This window comes from Clarias gariepinus, chromosome 1, assembly GCF_024256425.1.
Source record: "Clarias gariepinus isolate MV-2021 ecotype Netherlands chromosome 1, CGAR_prim_01v2, whole genome shotgun sequence".
Taxonomy (NCBI): Eukaryota; Metazoa; Chordata; class Actinopteri; order Siluriformes; family Clariidae; genus Clarias; species Clarias gariepinus.
Genome location: NC_071100.1, coordinates 37867435 through 37883732, shown reverse-complemented (window position 1 = coordinate 37883732; position 16298 = coordinate 37867435). Strand labels below are relative to the sequence as shown.

At 40.6% G+C, this 16298-nt stretch overlaps 1 protein-coding gene across 30 annotated transcripts in view; it reads left to right on the top strand.

Annotated features, from left to right (window-relative positions):
- The first annotated feature begins 7660 nt into the window (after positions 1-7660).
- The window catches only part of scrib (scribble planar cell polarity protein), a 91496-nt gene continuing 82858 nt past the window's right edge, over positions 7661-16298 (top strand). For all 30 annotated transcript variants that reach the window (XM_053511914.1, XM_053511757.1, XM_053511835.1 and 27 more), the window contains exon 1: positions 7661-8138. In XM_053511914.1, the coding sequence (XP_053367889.1) occupies positions 7980-8138 (159 nt within the window). In that variant the 5' untranslated portion in view covers positions 7661-7979. The remainder of the gene's footprint in view (positions 8139-16298) is intronic.

Here is a 16298-nt window from a genome sequence, read left to right as displayed (position 1 = left end):
ATTGACCGTGTATTTGCATCCTTTGAACAGTTAGTGTCGCAATTTGGTCTTACTAAATCTGATTTCTTTAGAGTGTTGCAAGTTAGAGACTATGTTAGGTCATTCTTAGCAGATTTTCCAGCGTTGCCTACTGAAAACCCTTTGGATAGCTACCTTTCGTGCAACACTTTAGCGAAGGGCTCAATTTCTACTATTTATAATCTAATGATAAATCAGTCAGTTTCCTCTTTAGACAACATTAAGAGAGCTTGGGAGGAAGACCTTGGTGGACCACTCTCAGATGACACATGGAAGTGTGTTCTTAAGCAGGTCCACTCATCATCTATGTGTGCTCGCCATTCTCTCATTCAGTTTAAAGTAGTACATAGAGCTCATATATCCAAAGTGAAGTTAGCCCAGATGTTTCCTGGTACTAGCTCCTTGTGCAACAGATGTCGCTGTGCTGAGGGTGCTTTAATTCACATGCTCTGGACATGTCCTGAATTAGAGCTTTTCTGGCGATCAGTATTTGACACCTTATCTGTGGTTCTTAAGTACAGATTAGAGCCAGAACCCCTCGTAGCACTGTTTGGAGTTGCTCCTGAGGAGTTACGGCTGTCAGCATCAAGGTGTAAAATTCTGGCCTTCTCCTCTTTGTTAGCACGTAGAGCCATTCTACTTAAGTGGAAGGATCCTCTCCCACCTACACACACTCATTGGGTTAAAGAAGTTATGTCTTGTCTCTACCTCGAAAAGATTAGGTTTTCATTAAGAGGATCGGGAAAACAGTTCTTTAAAGTGTGGCGCCCTTTCTTTGAATATGTTGATGCCTTTAAATAAGGCCCTATCATTGATTTGAATGCCCTTTTTAATTTCTGTAAATTGTATTTTTTTATTTTTATTTTTTTATATATATATATGTGTGTGTATGTATGTGTGTGTGTATGTATGTGTGTATATATATATATATATGTGTGTGTATGTGTGCACATATGTATGTATGTGTGTGTGTATGTATGTATGTGTATGTGTGTATGTATGTGTGTGTATGTATGTATGTGTATGTGTGTATGTATGTATGTGTATGTGTGTATGTATATATATGTATATATATATATATATATATATATATATTATTTTTTTATTTTATTTTTTGCTGTGGATTTGTATTCGCTTATATATCTGTACCCTGTATTTTTTATTATTATCATTTGATTGATATATTTATTATTCCTTTTTGAATTAATAGACAGCATGAATGCTGCCCTAGGGATTTGTTGGTAAGGGTTGGGGGATTGTGAAATGCGATATACTGTGAAAAATCAATAAAAATATTAAAACAAAAAAATAATCCAGGTGACTTTGCTGACCTCAGAAAAGCATGGCGATGCTTCATTGCCACGATATTTCTAATTAGTAAGGCTCTGTTTACATTATTTAGTGTTACGTTGGGGAAAAAACATCTTAATATATGATGCAATTAAGAGAATTCTTATGTCATCGATGTACAGGTTTTTGTATACACTGATACAATCTGTATACGAGTGGTATCTACAAATTCATTTGTGGAAATTATTTATGATTTCAGAACCACTTTTACAATCGAAATCCTGAAATAGGCCTGTGCTGACATAAGAAAATCTCCAAAGATGTGATAACTTGGTCATTTAGTACATTCAGGTCGCCAGCTGCCTTTATTTTATTTTACAAATAACATAGCTGCCACATAACACTGGCTCCAGAGGTTTGTACAGTGCATGATGGGTGCATCGCTTTATGCTCTTTCCTTCTTACCCTGACACACCCATCGCTCTTGTAGCGAATCAGTCAGAACTCATTAGACAAGATTTTTCCATTGCTCCAAAGTCCAATATTTATGGTCTCTTTTTCTTTTGTGATTAGTTTTAAGTGGATTTCTATTAAATATGGGATTCATATACAGTGGTGTGAAAAACTATTTGCCCCCTTCCTGATTTCTTATTCTTTTGCATGTTTGTCACACAAAATGTTTCTGATCATCAAACACATTTAACTATTAGTCAAAGATAATATAATTGAACAAAAAATGCAGTTTTTAAATGATGGTTTTTATTATTTAGGGAGAAAAAAAATCCAAACCTACATGGCCCTGCGTGAAAAAGTGATTGCCCCCCTTGTTAAAAAATAACTTAACTGTAGTTTATCATACCTGAGTTCAATTTCTGTAGTCACCCCCAGGCCTGATTACTGCCACACGTGTTTCAATCAAGAAATCACTTAAATAGAAGCTACCTGACACAGAGAAGTAGACCAAAAGCACCTCAAAAGCTAGACATCATGCCAAGATCCAAAGAAATTCAGGAACAAATGAGATCAAAAGTAATTGAGATCTATCAGGCTGGTAAAGGTTATAAAGCCATTTCTAAAGCTTTGGGACTCCAGCGAACCACAGTGAGAGCCATTATCCACAAATGGCAAAAACATGGAACAGTGGTGAACCTTCCCAGGAGTGGGCGGCCGACCAAAATTACCCCAAGAGCGCAGAGACAACTCATCCGAGAGGCCACAAAAGACCCCAGGACAACATCTAAAGAACTGCAGGCCTCACTTGCCTCAATTAAGGTCAGTGTTCATGACTCCACCATAAGAAAGAGACTGGGCAAAAACGGCCTGCATGGCAGATTTCCAAGGCGCAAACCACTTTTAAGCAAAAAGAACATTAAGGCTCGTCTCTATTTTGCTAAAAAACATCTCAATGATTGCCAAGACTTTTGGGAAAATACCTTGTGGACAGACGAGACAAAAGTTGAACTTTTTGGAAGGTGCGTGTCCCGTTACATCTGGCGTAAAAGTAACACAGCATTTCAGAAAAAGAACACCATACCAACAGTAAAATATGGTGGTGGTAGTGTGATGGTCTGGGGTTGTTTTGCTGCTTCAGGACCTGGAAGGCTTGCTGTGATAGATGGAACCATGAATTCTACTGTCTACCAAAAAATCCTGAAGGAGAATGTCCGGCCATCTGTTTGTCAACTCAAGCTGAAGCGATCTTGGGTGCTGCAGCAGGACAATGACCCAAAAACACACCAGCAAATCCACCTCTGAATGGCTGAAGAAAAACAAAATGAAGACTTTGGAGTGGCCTAGTCAAAGTCCTGACCTGAATCCTATTGAGATGTTGTGGCATGACCTTAAAAAGGCGGTTCATGCTAGAAAACTCTCAAATAAAGCTGAATTACAACAATTCTGCAAAGATGAGTGGGCCAAAATTCCTCCAGAGCGCTGTAAAAGACTCATTGCAAGTTATCGCAAACGCTTGATTGCAGTTATTGCTGCTAAGGGTGGCCCAATCAGTTATTAGGTTCAGGGGGCAATTACTTTTTCACACAGGGCCATGTAGGTTTGGATTTTTTTTCTCACTAAATAATAAAACCCATCATTTAAAAACTGCATTTTGTGTTTACTTGTGTCATCTTTGACTAATAGTTAAATGTGTTTAATGATCAGAAACATTTTGTGTGACAAACATGCAAAAGAATAAGAAATCAGGAAGGGGGCAAATAGTTTTTCACACCACTGTATATTTTTTTTTTCAATACATATTTGTTTAATGTTTAAGTCATCTTCATTTATGAGTTGGTGTTTTTTTGCTGATCATGTTTTTTTCCACAAAGTTGAAGATTCAGCACAGTCGTTACATGTTTTAATGTTTTGGACAGTTTCAGTCATTAATCTTAATTGCCTTCAGTATTCGATACAGATGAATAATTTGAATTGGAATATTTTGCAATGGAGATTTATTTTTTTTTGGCCCAGGCAGTGTATGATGAACTGAAAGATTGTATATTACTAGTTACACAAAAAAATGTGTGGGAGAAGAATTATGATCAGCTAGACATAATTCTGGTGGCATACAGACAGTGGGAGGCACACTTGTGTAACTAAAGTGATACTGTAAGTGTAGTACCCTTACTTTAGTAGATCGCAAAATTATAAAGAAACTGAGTAAAATGCAAAGTCCCTGTGAATTACGCTTTTCAAGTACCTTATAGATAGAAATGACGGTTTGGGGTATTTTTGGACTAATTGCAATTATACCCTGTTTACTCTCCAAAATGTACTAATACATAAAAACTCAGCAGGATGGTTTGGCCTTACAATTTCAAAAAATGGCATACTGTAAAACACATTAACCAGACATTACACTTACACAATATGTGATTTCTATGCAGACTGTCTGCATTGTATGCTGTGGGATTTTTTTTTCTCTGGACCTAATGGGCTTAGACCTGTTCTGCCAAGGCAATGCCCCTGTGTACAAACTGAGGACCATGTAGTCATGTATTTCCAAAGCTGAAATGCAAGAGCCCTGGCCTTAACCCCAGTGAACATGTTTGGGATAAAATAGAACAACAACTGCAATCCATCTAATATTGTCCCCCTTCTGCAGCCAAACCAGATCTAGGCATGGACTTCAAAAGATCTTTGAAGGTGTGTTGTGGTATCTGGCACCAAACCATTAGCAGCAGATATGTCCTTTAGCAAGGTGGTGCCTTCATAAATCAGATTTGTTGCATCACGGATACCTAATTGGGACTAAGATCTGAAGAATTTGGAGGACAAGGCAACACCTTCCCCTCTTTATTTTCCTCACACCATCCCCGAATCATTTTTTTTTGCAGTGGGTGTGTGTAGGGTGTGTTATCCTGCTGAAAGATGCCACTTTCATTAGGAAATACCGTTGGAATAAAGGCAGGTACTTTGTCAGCAACAATGATAAGGTACAGTAGCTGCCATGTGTCTAAGTAACATCAATGTAGGTGGCAGGACCTGAGGTTTCCCAGGAGAACATTACATAGAGCATCACCCTCACTACCTAGGGCTTAACTCCTTCCCATCGTGCATTCTGGAGCTATCTCATCGACAAGTAAGTCACACATATGCACCACATGATGTTAAAAAATGTTGATTCATCAGATCAGACCAGACCATTTCTGGTGCATTGTAGGTGCTTTCAGCAGTAGACGGGGGTCAGCACTGGCACTGTGGTTAAAAACATTGTGTCTACCTCCTTTTTTTATCATGACAAGCATGAACTTTTTCAATTTGCAATTTGTGTTACAGTAGGTCTTTTTATTTTATTTGATTGTTATCAGACGGGCTAGTCTTCTCTCTCCACACCTGCTTCAATGAGCCTTAAACGCCCATGGCCTTGTCACTGGTACACCAGTTGTCAACCTTGAACCACTTTTGGTAGATACGAACTGCAGCATGGAGATGCCCTGACCCAGTAGTCTTGCATCACAATTTAGTTTTTTTTAAAGTCACTTAGACCAATTACACTTTACCTTTTTTCACCCATCAGTGGGTTAATATTATGGCTAATTGGTACATTAGTAATTTTACATATTCTCATACAAAACGTTTTAATTAGCCTTACACACTGATGCATATTTACTTAGATACTGGCCAAGATTAATTCACCTGCAGGGTCTTGCCTTTAACAGCTCATTCTTCAGTGCATTTAAACGTCCCTTTATGTCATTTCACATTACAGCAACATAATGGAGTTGGAATGGTATATACTGTATTATTTCCTAGCCAACACTTTATTCTCTGGTATCAGCGAGAATGAAAGGAAAGGTGTACAGGACAGTGGTGAGACCAGCGATGCTCTACGGCTTAGAGACAGTGGCGCTGAAGAAAAGACAGGAGGCAGAGTTGGAGGTAGCAGAGCTGAAGATGTTGAGGTTTTCTTTGGGAGTGACAAGGATGGATAGGATCAAGAATGAGTTTATCAAAGGGACAACCCACGTTAGATGTTTTGGAGATAAAGTCAGAGAGGCCAGATTGAGGTGGTTTGGACATGTTCAGAGGAGAGATTGTGAATATATTGGTAGAAGGATGCTGAGGTTGGAACTGCCAGGCAGGAGGTCTAGAGGAAGACCAAAGAGGAGATTTATGGATGCAGTGAGAGAGGACATGAAGTTAGTTGGTGTGAAAGAATAGGATGCAAAGGATAGGGTTAGATGGAGGCAAATGATTCGCTGTGGCGACCCCTGAAAGGGAACAGCCGAAAGACAAAGAAGAAGACTTTATTCTTTGGTAGGAAATATCAAATATAGTGGTAAAGCACTGCCACCCTTGCACCTCATGGGCCCGGGTTCGATTTCCGCCATGGAGTCTGCATGTTCTCCATGTGCTTGGTGGGTTTCCTTCATGTACTCTGGTTTTCTCTCACAGTCCAAAGACATGCAGATTAGGGCAACTGCCATTCCCAAATTGCCCGTAGTGTGCGCGTGTGAATGTTGACCGGTGAGGTGCAAAATTTGGAATAAATACAATGATCACTATCCGAGGTCCCTAGATTGAGATGGGTGAAGAAATATCATACTAACAAAGTAGTCACTGCTTCTAAAGGATCAAATCAGCAGTCAGCATCAAGTATTGGAAGCAATTAAGGAGATTTTAGATTACTGGAATTTGTTTAAAATGCTATTAAAACCTGTAGGAACTTTGCTGAACCGTTATCTTTGTGGAAGAAATGTGGTCGTAAAAAAATCAATGGAGATCACTTAAACAGCTGATGAAGTTGCATAGTAAAAAAAAAAAAAATCAACAGTAAAGACCATAGCCATGTTTAATAGTCAAAGTAAAAGCATTTCCATACACACACAATGTGATGGGAACCTTGAGAGCTGTGTGGCCATAAGAAAACCTCTTGTTAGTGAGATTAATCAGAAAAGAAGCATAAAGATTGGACTTTAAAGATTGGATCAATGGAGAAATATTTTGATGAGTTCAGATTGATTCTGTTCCAGATTCTGTTCCACTTGTCATGCAATCTCTCCCGGTCTTCCTGACCACTAGGTGTCGCCATCTGCTCCGCCATCCAAGCCAGGAGGGAGCGTCCAGGAGGATTTAACTTTTCCTACGCGTATTCTGGATCACCTGCTGCGATTGGCTAGAACGCGACGAAGTCCTGCGTTGCGATTGGTCAATAATTCAAACCGACGTCGTGTAAGGGGCGGGGTTAGTCCGGATGCGGGTGTTGGAGGGGGGAGAGAATGACGTCGTGACGACTCGGAGCGATGAGGCGTAGTTGTGGAATACGCTGGTGAACGCGAAAGAGAGCGAGCGAGCTCTGCGTTGACTCAGTCAGTGCATCAGGACTTGGCTATAAAGACTGGAAACTCCCTGACGGAGAGAAAGAGCAACAGCAGCATTACGCTAACCGTACAACCTTATGAGTGACTGGGAACTAACGAACTGGCGTGTGCGCGCGCGCACTGGTCGCACCGGGAGTTTGTGCGGCGGGACACAAAGCCGGCGGACTGAGAGACCTGCAACCGAGGCTGAGAGCCGACACTAACTAACTAACAACCGCAACTGCCTGTCCTCACCTCGGACAGACATTTTAATTGGATTTTTATGAATGGTAGTATTACACCGTCGCGTTGTTTTTTATCCCACAGTTAGCATTGTGCTCGGTGACTAGCTGGAGACGCGTTGTTTAGGAACCGAGCTAGCATGCTATAGACTAGCCTAACGACAACAACAACAAGAGCAGCTATCTGCTTTCTGTATTACTCACAGGCACGTAGGAGAAAAATAAGTCTTATTTAGAAAAGAAAAAAGGGGGGTTTCTTTTAAACGGAGTAACCGTTTTTTTTTAAATAAAAATATATATAATAAAAAATTACCTGGTGCTACATAAATAAAGCAGAAAGAAGGAGAGAGGGAACAGTGTAGGTGACTTGGTCGGGTTAGTTTGTTAGTTAGTAATCTGAGAGTCACCAGTACTCCAGTGTTGGCTTGTTTTTTTTTAACCCAGAGATGTGATTGAACCAGAAAGTCCATCTTGTTTTTTCCCCCCTTTCCCTCCTCAAAATGAACCAGGAAGCTTATTTTTAAAAGCAGAAGGTCTCTCAGTGTAGGTGCTGTGATTTTTTTAAGGCAAGTCTGGAAGTGAAACCTCGGGCAGGAATTTGCACTCTAATGCGGAGGCCCTGATCAGCCCCATGCTCAAGTGCATCCCTCTCTGGCGGTGTAACCGCCACGTGGAGTCGGTGGATAAGCGGCACTGCTCCCTGCACGCCGTGCCCGATGAGATCTACCGCTACACCCGCAGCCTGGAGGAGCTCCTGCTGGACGCCAACCAGCTCCGAGAACTGCCCAAGGTAAGAGAGAGGGGCATCATCATCATGGCTAGGCAATGGGCCTGAGCACTGCAGAGGTTTCTGTTGTCTGAGTGTCTCTGAGATTAATTAGTAACACTAATTATCTTTACATGGATCTCCACTGCAGTCCAAACTGTTTGCATAAGGTGTAATGCAAAAATCAGAGGCAGGTTTGGTTTTTTTTTAGCACAGTGTCCAGGGTCGAGGGTTGGATTCTGTCTGTGTGTGTGTGTGCCCCCCCCAGTCCACTTGCATGCAAATTAGGTTACTTCCCAAATTGCCTGGTGTGTGTGTGCACCATGTGATAGAAACGTCATCTAGTCTAGAATAGTTCTTGCAAAAACACTATTGTTCAAGTGCATTTACAAAACCCCATCAAGCACCATGATGAAACCGATTCTCATAAAGACCGTTCCAGGAAAACAAGACTGAAAATTACCCCTGCTGCAGAGGAGAAGTTCATTTAGAGTCACCAGCCTCAAAAATCATTAAATAACAAACCGGACCTCAGATTAGAGCCGGTCTAAAGGCTGTATACCCTCGGCTGTGTTTTACAATGTAGAAAGAAATAAAAATCCGGAAAGACAGTGGAGTTAGAAGGTGTGTCCAGACTTTTGACTAATGGTGTACACAAACTGGCTCTGCCCGGATTTAAATGTTGTTTGGAATCTAACAGAAGAACGAGGGTTTGTTTATTCTTAATCCAAACATTAAGGTTAGGTTAGGCTCTCCGTCTTTTCTGAGAAATCCTGCCTTCTGCGTTATAATTGATTGCAAGACATCCGACATCCGATTTACTTGGTATAGAAAGGTGAGCGAATCAGTGACTTTTTCTCAGGCAGAGATGCTGTAGGTTGAAGTAAAGACAGATGGGGGAGAGAGTTGTTCTCATAGAGATGGATGCAAAATTTTCTGGTGAGATCAAGAGCAAATATTCAACAATTAAACAGATTATTAAAGGTTTATGTTGCTTCTGTCATTCCGATCATGTCGGATGGTTCCAGGTGAGGTTATGACATAATTCTGATTATTAGTGGAATTATTAGAGTCTGTGTAAATGCATTTACTGATGGAGAAGGTTGTAAGCAAGTACAGAAAAATGGCTTGGGAGTTGGTGCTGTTGCCTCACACCTCCAGGGTTGAAGGTTCAAATCTCACCCCTTGTCTGTCTGTGTGTGTGTACACATGTTGAGTTTGCATGTTCTCTCCGTGCTTTGTGGACTGCGGCAATCAATCCAGCACTCATAAATAACCAGTTCAAAAATTTTTTTTTGTGTCTTTTTGTTATCCATAACATCCACCAGTGCTGTGCCTCAGTCCTGCAGTGGCCCAGTTTGCGCATCATTGGTCAGTTTAGTATCTCGCATTAAAAAAACAAAACACTTCCCACAAGAGGAAAAACACATGACACACGTGGTGCAGTCGGGCCTGTTTGGGGTCAAATCACTTTTTCACTATGATCTAAGCAAACAAGAGTTCACAAGGAAGCACACGACATCAAATCACTCAAACACCTTTGGATAAGATTAGGTAAAGTTCTCCTTGCTTTCCTGCACTGTAGGTGTTATTGTCTGAGAGGAAATTTGAGTCTGTATGTAAACATGGCCGAGGGGCAAACGTGGACCGCCAACATGCAGCCAATCAACACGGAGAGTGTACCTGTCAATAGTCTCACTGTGGAGGGAACCGAGGGGATCTTAAACTTAAAAAAAAAAAAAAAAAAGTTTGACTGCCCCTAAATTATGGCTTTGAGCTGACACATCAGTTTGAGAGAATCAATACCTTAAACCTGTCTGTTCTTTAATCTACGTTGCTAGATATCCAAAAGACGAGAAGAAGAACCGAGAAGCAGCCATTAATCTCACCGCCGGGGGGTTTGTAGTGTACGGAAATGTGCTTAGATCTGCGTAACTTACTCCTCTATAAAGCCTCTTTATAATCCACACTCCCGTTTGTAGGAGTAGTGTGTCTGTGTGTGTGGGAGAGGGAGATTGCGTTGCAAGTCATCTGTGGCGGCGTGCGTAGTAAGTGCTCCGCTGGCATGAGGTCGGAGAGACGTGTAGGTGGGGTGACTAGCGAGCACCGTAGCCTTGAGCAAGTATTAAGTGAAGGACAAGAGAAAGAATAAATGACAGGTAGTGTTTAAACCAGAGCTGACATCAGTCTGTTAAGTGACTCCCACAGGCTGCCTGGAAACTGGGGGTGTGTTGAGGTTTTTTGTCGCAGAAAGCACAAGGTGTGTGTCAGAAAGATGATGCGCAATGTTGTGGTGACAATGACACGGTTACTGATGCAGTGCGATGCTTTAGGCTCAGAGTTGTGTGTGTGTGATTCTTTTTGTGTGGACTGCTGCCATATGCATGCTGCTGAGCCTGAAGCAAAGAAAGAAGTCTTGTTCATTTCACAAGCTGGAGTGATACGGTTTCGCAGAGTTAAATCTGAGTTAGGTATTTTTTAGCCTCAAAGTGTTTGTTTGGATGGAACAAAACAAACCTAACAAAATGTGCCATGTTCGTCTTTCGTTAGATGTCCTGTGAGCATCCATGCTGATTTGATACGACTTGAACTAGGGTGTAAGGACACCATCCCAGGTTTTCTTATTTCGTTCCTTAGATAGTTTGCTTTTTAAATTTACACAAAAACATAAAGCTTCAAGTAAGCCAGAGAGCGGTGGTGGCTCTCTGTTTGTGTGTGTGTGTGTGTGCGTGCGCGCGTTTTGCATGTGTGTGTAAATGTCGTCCTACACAATAACCCTCCTCCTCCAACTCCTAGCTCTCTCTCTCTCGTGATTCTGTCCACTTGTTCATTTGCAGATCTGCTTGGTTTTTTTTCCCTTAGCCACAGTTTAAACTTCAACCTGACCCATTTTTATATAATGGAAGTGGTGTCGTGTATCACTGGAACAATCTCATTCTGGACAGGTGATGTTTTTGATGATCTTTCTCTTTAAAATCGCTCTCAGGCCTCATTTATCTGCTGTTCCCCGCCACCATATTTGTTTCCACGTGATTTGTGCCAGTGGTTAAATATGTCTGAGTGTAGTTATGGGTTCAAACTCACTGTGCCCTCAAATGTCACCCGCTTAGACGTATAATGAGATAAACGCAAGTCAGTCTGGTTAAGGGCGCTCGACAAACATGGTGAGTGGGCGTGTCATAAGACATGTGCAGCCTCTTAAATTAGTTGCCTGTTTAAAAAGATATTGATTTCGAGGTTCCTCGACAGTGTCCCCATCAAGACCTTCATATTCACGGAGCGTGTTAGCATTAGTATATGGTAATGCTGCATGAAGACAAGCTCGTGCTCGGGTTGTAGCGCTTGTCGTGCTTTGAGCGCGCCATATGGTGAGGCCCAGTGTGTGGTGCCTCTGCCATGTGGTGTGCGATGTAGTGTAAGCTGCTTGAGACGCAATCCTCCTCATCCACAGTTAAGTCTTAATCATGACATACCGACACCTTTCAGCTAAATCATCTCTGGGACTTTTTTTGTTTATTTATTTGTATTTATTTAATGTATTTGTGTAAAGAGTTCAGGTGCAAGGTATACAGAACGGTCACATGAGCAGGTCTGTATTTTCCGACCGATATATTCGCCTAAGGTGTAGGAAGCGGGAGCATTCGAAGCTGTATCTAAAAAAAAACAAAAATTTTTTTTAAAATGTTTTATCTTCACCAAGACCACGAGTACTGGATGTCTAACCTCTCCACTTTAAGAGATTGAATTAATTTGTGCGCGCACGCATGTAAGTGCAAGACTGAGGACGAGGCTTTGCCAGTTGATCTGTCCGAGCAGATGGAGGTTTAGTCGGTCTTGCTGGGTTTAATGATGTTCACCCTGGTGCTCAGCAACACCTACGTGGAGGCTTATGTTTATCAGGCACCCGTAACTAGACCTGCTTTTAGAAGTAGGTGTTTGTTTGTTTGACAGACTGCGTTGAGAAAGTCAGATTCAACGCTTTCGTGAAATCTTGTCAATTCTCAACGTATTGTTTGCATTAGTGGCATTTTTTTTTTCTGAATACAGAATTAAAAGCTATAACCTTTAACGAGACGAGAGCATCGCAAATCCCTGCCTGATTTAATAAAGATAATAAGGCGAATCGACACAACTGGCTCTGTGGTTGCATTACCATAACGTGGTGAGCTAGTTCATTACAAATCCCAATGAAGACGAATGATATGATTGTGTCATGTGGTAAATCGTGTTTACACCCTTAACAAAAAAAAGAGATCATGTTCTCTTTGAGATAATTTTTCTCGTGCTATGTTTAACCACAGAGTTGACCGCACGTCCTGCTAGCAGGATCAGTCACGCGGTTCACATGAACCGGACATCTTGTTTATTTTAGTAATGTGTCCGCTTCTGAAATAAGAGTGAACAGAAACCCCAGCATTTTGAAGAACGATAACATCGCAGGTTCACTTTTCCGCTTCATGACACTTTTTTGCGTAAAAATAAATAAATAGATGTTTGCTTTCAAGTGTGTTTAAATGTCGCGAATCATTTGCGTGAAGCCATATTTATTCAGTTGAACGCGCGATTAGGTAGCATGGAACATGAGAGAAGCCGTCGGTTTTTGTTTGGAGGAACAGGCAAAGCCTTTATTTCCTGTCCTGTGAAGTAAAGTGAAAAAAAAAAAAGGTTTGAGACACCAGAACACCTGCTGAAAATAGATGCAGTTGCTGTTTTGTCTGTGATATCCTGTTATATTTGAAGAGTTTCTACAATTTTGCCATAGAAACAAGGAGATGATTATAATTGCTCCTCAGTGGGAATGACGGGGGGGCTTATGAGGTGTAATGTTGATCTTGCTTTTGCAACTGTTTAGGCTCTGTCATTTGGCAACAAGCAGCTGAAAAGGAAATTCCCAACACACACACACACACACCTTCCTGCTTTCAATCACTGCGAACCTTGCCTCGGAATCTTCTCATTGTGAAATCCTTAATTTGCGATAACTCTTAACCGAGTTAAAAAAACAGTGTACAGTGGCTTTTTCGCTCCAGACAGCCTGAGAGCTTAGTGGATTAACACTGCACATCCACACGAGGTGAGAAAAAAAAAGCCCCAGCTAACGCAGGCCTGCTCATGCTTATCATTTACATGCTGTCACCTGCACATAGTGTAAGAGAACCACCCTGTTTCTCTCCTATTTAAGGAAAATCCAGGTTCTTTCACCTCCTCAGGGCTTTTAAAAAACAATCAGACCAGGTAACACGATTTCTAATTGCTAATACGATACCAGATGCAAAACGTCAACGTTCGTGTCGGCGAAGCTTTGATTTCGCTGCGTCTTTGTCAGTCAGGGCCGTGCTGACGAAAACACAAGGAAATCTCATCTATAATCTGGGGTTCCAGTTAGATAAGTGATGGAGGCCTTTTTTCTTTTTTTTGTCCCCGTGTCAATGCGTTGGACATGCGTGCAGGTTTCTATCAAGGCAAGGTGAAAGAATAAATGTACGTCTCTATATGAGGCCTATTCAACAGTCTTATAATCAGTCGAAGTTTTTTTTTTTTGTGATCTATTTTCTACATTCTAGACAAGGGAAGTTTATTTGTATAGTACATTTCATACACAAAGGTAATTCAAAGTGCTTTACATAAAAAAGAAGAAAATAATCATAAGAAATAGAAAATACTAGCACTTAAACTTTTTAAATAATTTAAAATTTGATTTAAAATACAAATAATTTGTAGTGGCACTTAAAACTTGATAAAACGATTTAGAATAAAAATAAAGCAGTTAAAAATATAAGGAACATAAAATTCAGTGCAGTCAGTTGGGACGCAGCACAGTGTTCATTCAATAAATGCACAGCTAAACACATGAGTTTTAAGTTTTAAGTCTAGGTTTAAATGTGACTTAAGTTTTTAGCACATCTGATCTCTTCTGGAAGCTGGTTCCAACTAAGGGCAGTTTAATGGCTAAAAGCGGAGAGCAATAGAGTATTCTAGAACGATACCGGGCATTCTAGAGGTTTCTAGAACAATACTGGAAGATTTCAAAACCATGGAGTTATGTAATGAAGTTACAACAACAGTCAGTTGTTATTTTAAGACATGAAGGTCAGCTGTGCCGGATTAGTTCTTGCAAGAACAGTATTTTGTAAAAAAGTACGTTTATTTATTTGTTTATTTTTTTTGTAAAAACCCATCAAGCACCGTCCTGAGACCAGTTCTCATGAAGACCATCTTAGCAAAGCAAGACCAAAACTTACCTCTGCTGCAGAGTTGTTGTTCATTTTTAACATCACGTTATCAAGGCTGTACAGGGTTTAACTAGGGAACGCATTTTAATATCAACTGATTTAAAAGGAAATTATTGCATATTTTGGATGCCTTCATTTAAAAGAAATAAGAATCAGGAAAGACCATGGAATTTTTTAGGAGGGGTGTCCAAACTTTTGACTGGTAATGAAAATGTTCCTTTTTTTTTTCCCCCTTTCAAAATCATTACTTGATGATTTCCACAAAAGTGAGGAGAAGGCACGCTGAGCGTTTAGCGATACTGTACGACTTTGCTTATGAACGGTGTTCATTTCATGTAATGCCGCATAAATACCCATGATGCCGTCTAGTATTGTTTTGATCTATTGTTTATTTAAAATCGTGTCAGGCACATGGTTTCAGCTGGCTTGTTTGCAAAAGCAAGACTCCACCACTTGATAAAATGTTTATCAGTGCACCGATCTAAACAGGCCGTGATAAGAGGGGAGTGTACGTTTAGGAGAAAGATGATCTTTTCTTTGATGTTACATTGATCTCTGTTTGGCATGTGAGTCTGTTTGCTTTGCTTGTTGTGCTTGAAAGGTATTGATTTATTTATATATTTTATACAGCTAAAGATCTGAAATATTTTCCAATATTTTCCAGAAAATACAACCCTGCTAAAATATATAACTCTAAGGTTATAAAGGTGTCCTGAATTTATAATGTATATTAGAGCAGCGTCGTCTGCTACAGTAGATAAAAGCCGTAGGTGTGTCGAAGCAGGTGAAAGAGGAAGAAAACGATACATCTAAGCTCATAACCACGCGTTGCATCAAACAGCAAAGCAGCTAAAGACTCTGCCCCCCCCCCCCCCACACACACACACTTTGCAACATCCCGTCTTTGTCCTTTACCCTGAGCCAGATTAATGCTTCATTTGTCTGCGAAAACATGCTTAAGCACTCACTCACTCACACCCAAATACACACGTGCACACACGTACCCGCCCTGCTCGGTCGCATGCAAAGGCATATTTAATATATAAAACAAATAAATTTACAGGTTTATTCGACTCCACACGCATCGTTACATCTTCGGACAAATAATGCAAACAATTCACCATGTGCTTGGTATGCTTACCTGCCCTGCGGTCTGTGCTGCCTCGGTGGGCACTTTTGTTCTAACGTTTTCTCAAATAAAGTACTCTCATCTCAGACTTCTCAATGTTCTTTTAATGCATAATGTCTCGAACACGCGTATGACACTTGGTATGCTTCATTTTAATTACCGTTATACTTCTGACTGTTGACAGATTAACGATGATGATAACCTAGAGTTGAACCTTGGAGGATCTCAGACACTGACAGTTTTTTTTAATTTATTTTTTTTATACCTATGTAGTCTACTCATGTTGATCAGATCGAGCAGATGAGATATATATATATATATATATATATATATATATATATATAGCCTCTGTAAAAAGAGATTGTAGAAAAACTACGTTTGTCTGTGAATGTGCAACGGGGTCATGAGTGATGTATCTTCTGTCTTTATTTCCAAGAAGTAGGCCAGCATAAGTGGGAGTTCCATCCCCAGCCAAAGTGGATGGAGCGTGTACACGGCTTTAAACGTAAAGATACGTGAAACACACCAGGATAAAATGTTTGTCTTGGATATAGGAGGTAATTAGCGACAATAAATGAAGCGTTCGAAGAGTGTTTCCCCCCCATGAGGATCTTAAAGTCTGGTTAGTTTTGATCACCATCGTTCTGTGCACACTGGAAATGATTTCGGTCTCAAGAGCGTTACAGGAGCGAATCAGATATGGAAGTAAGTCTTACCTGAGAACGGAAATAGACATTATTTACATTTAGGCATTTGTCAGACGCCCTTATCCAGAGCGACTTACATTTTTTTTTACGTCTCATTATACATCTGAGCAGTTGA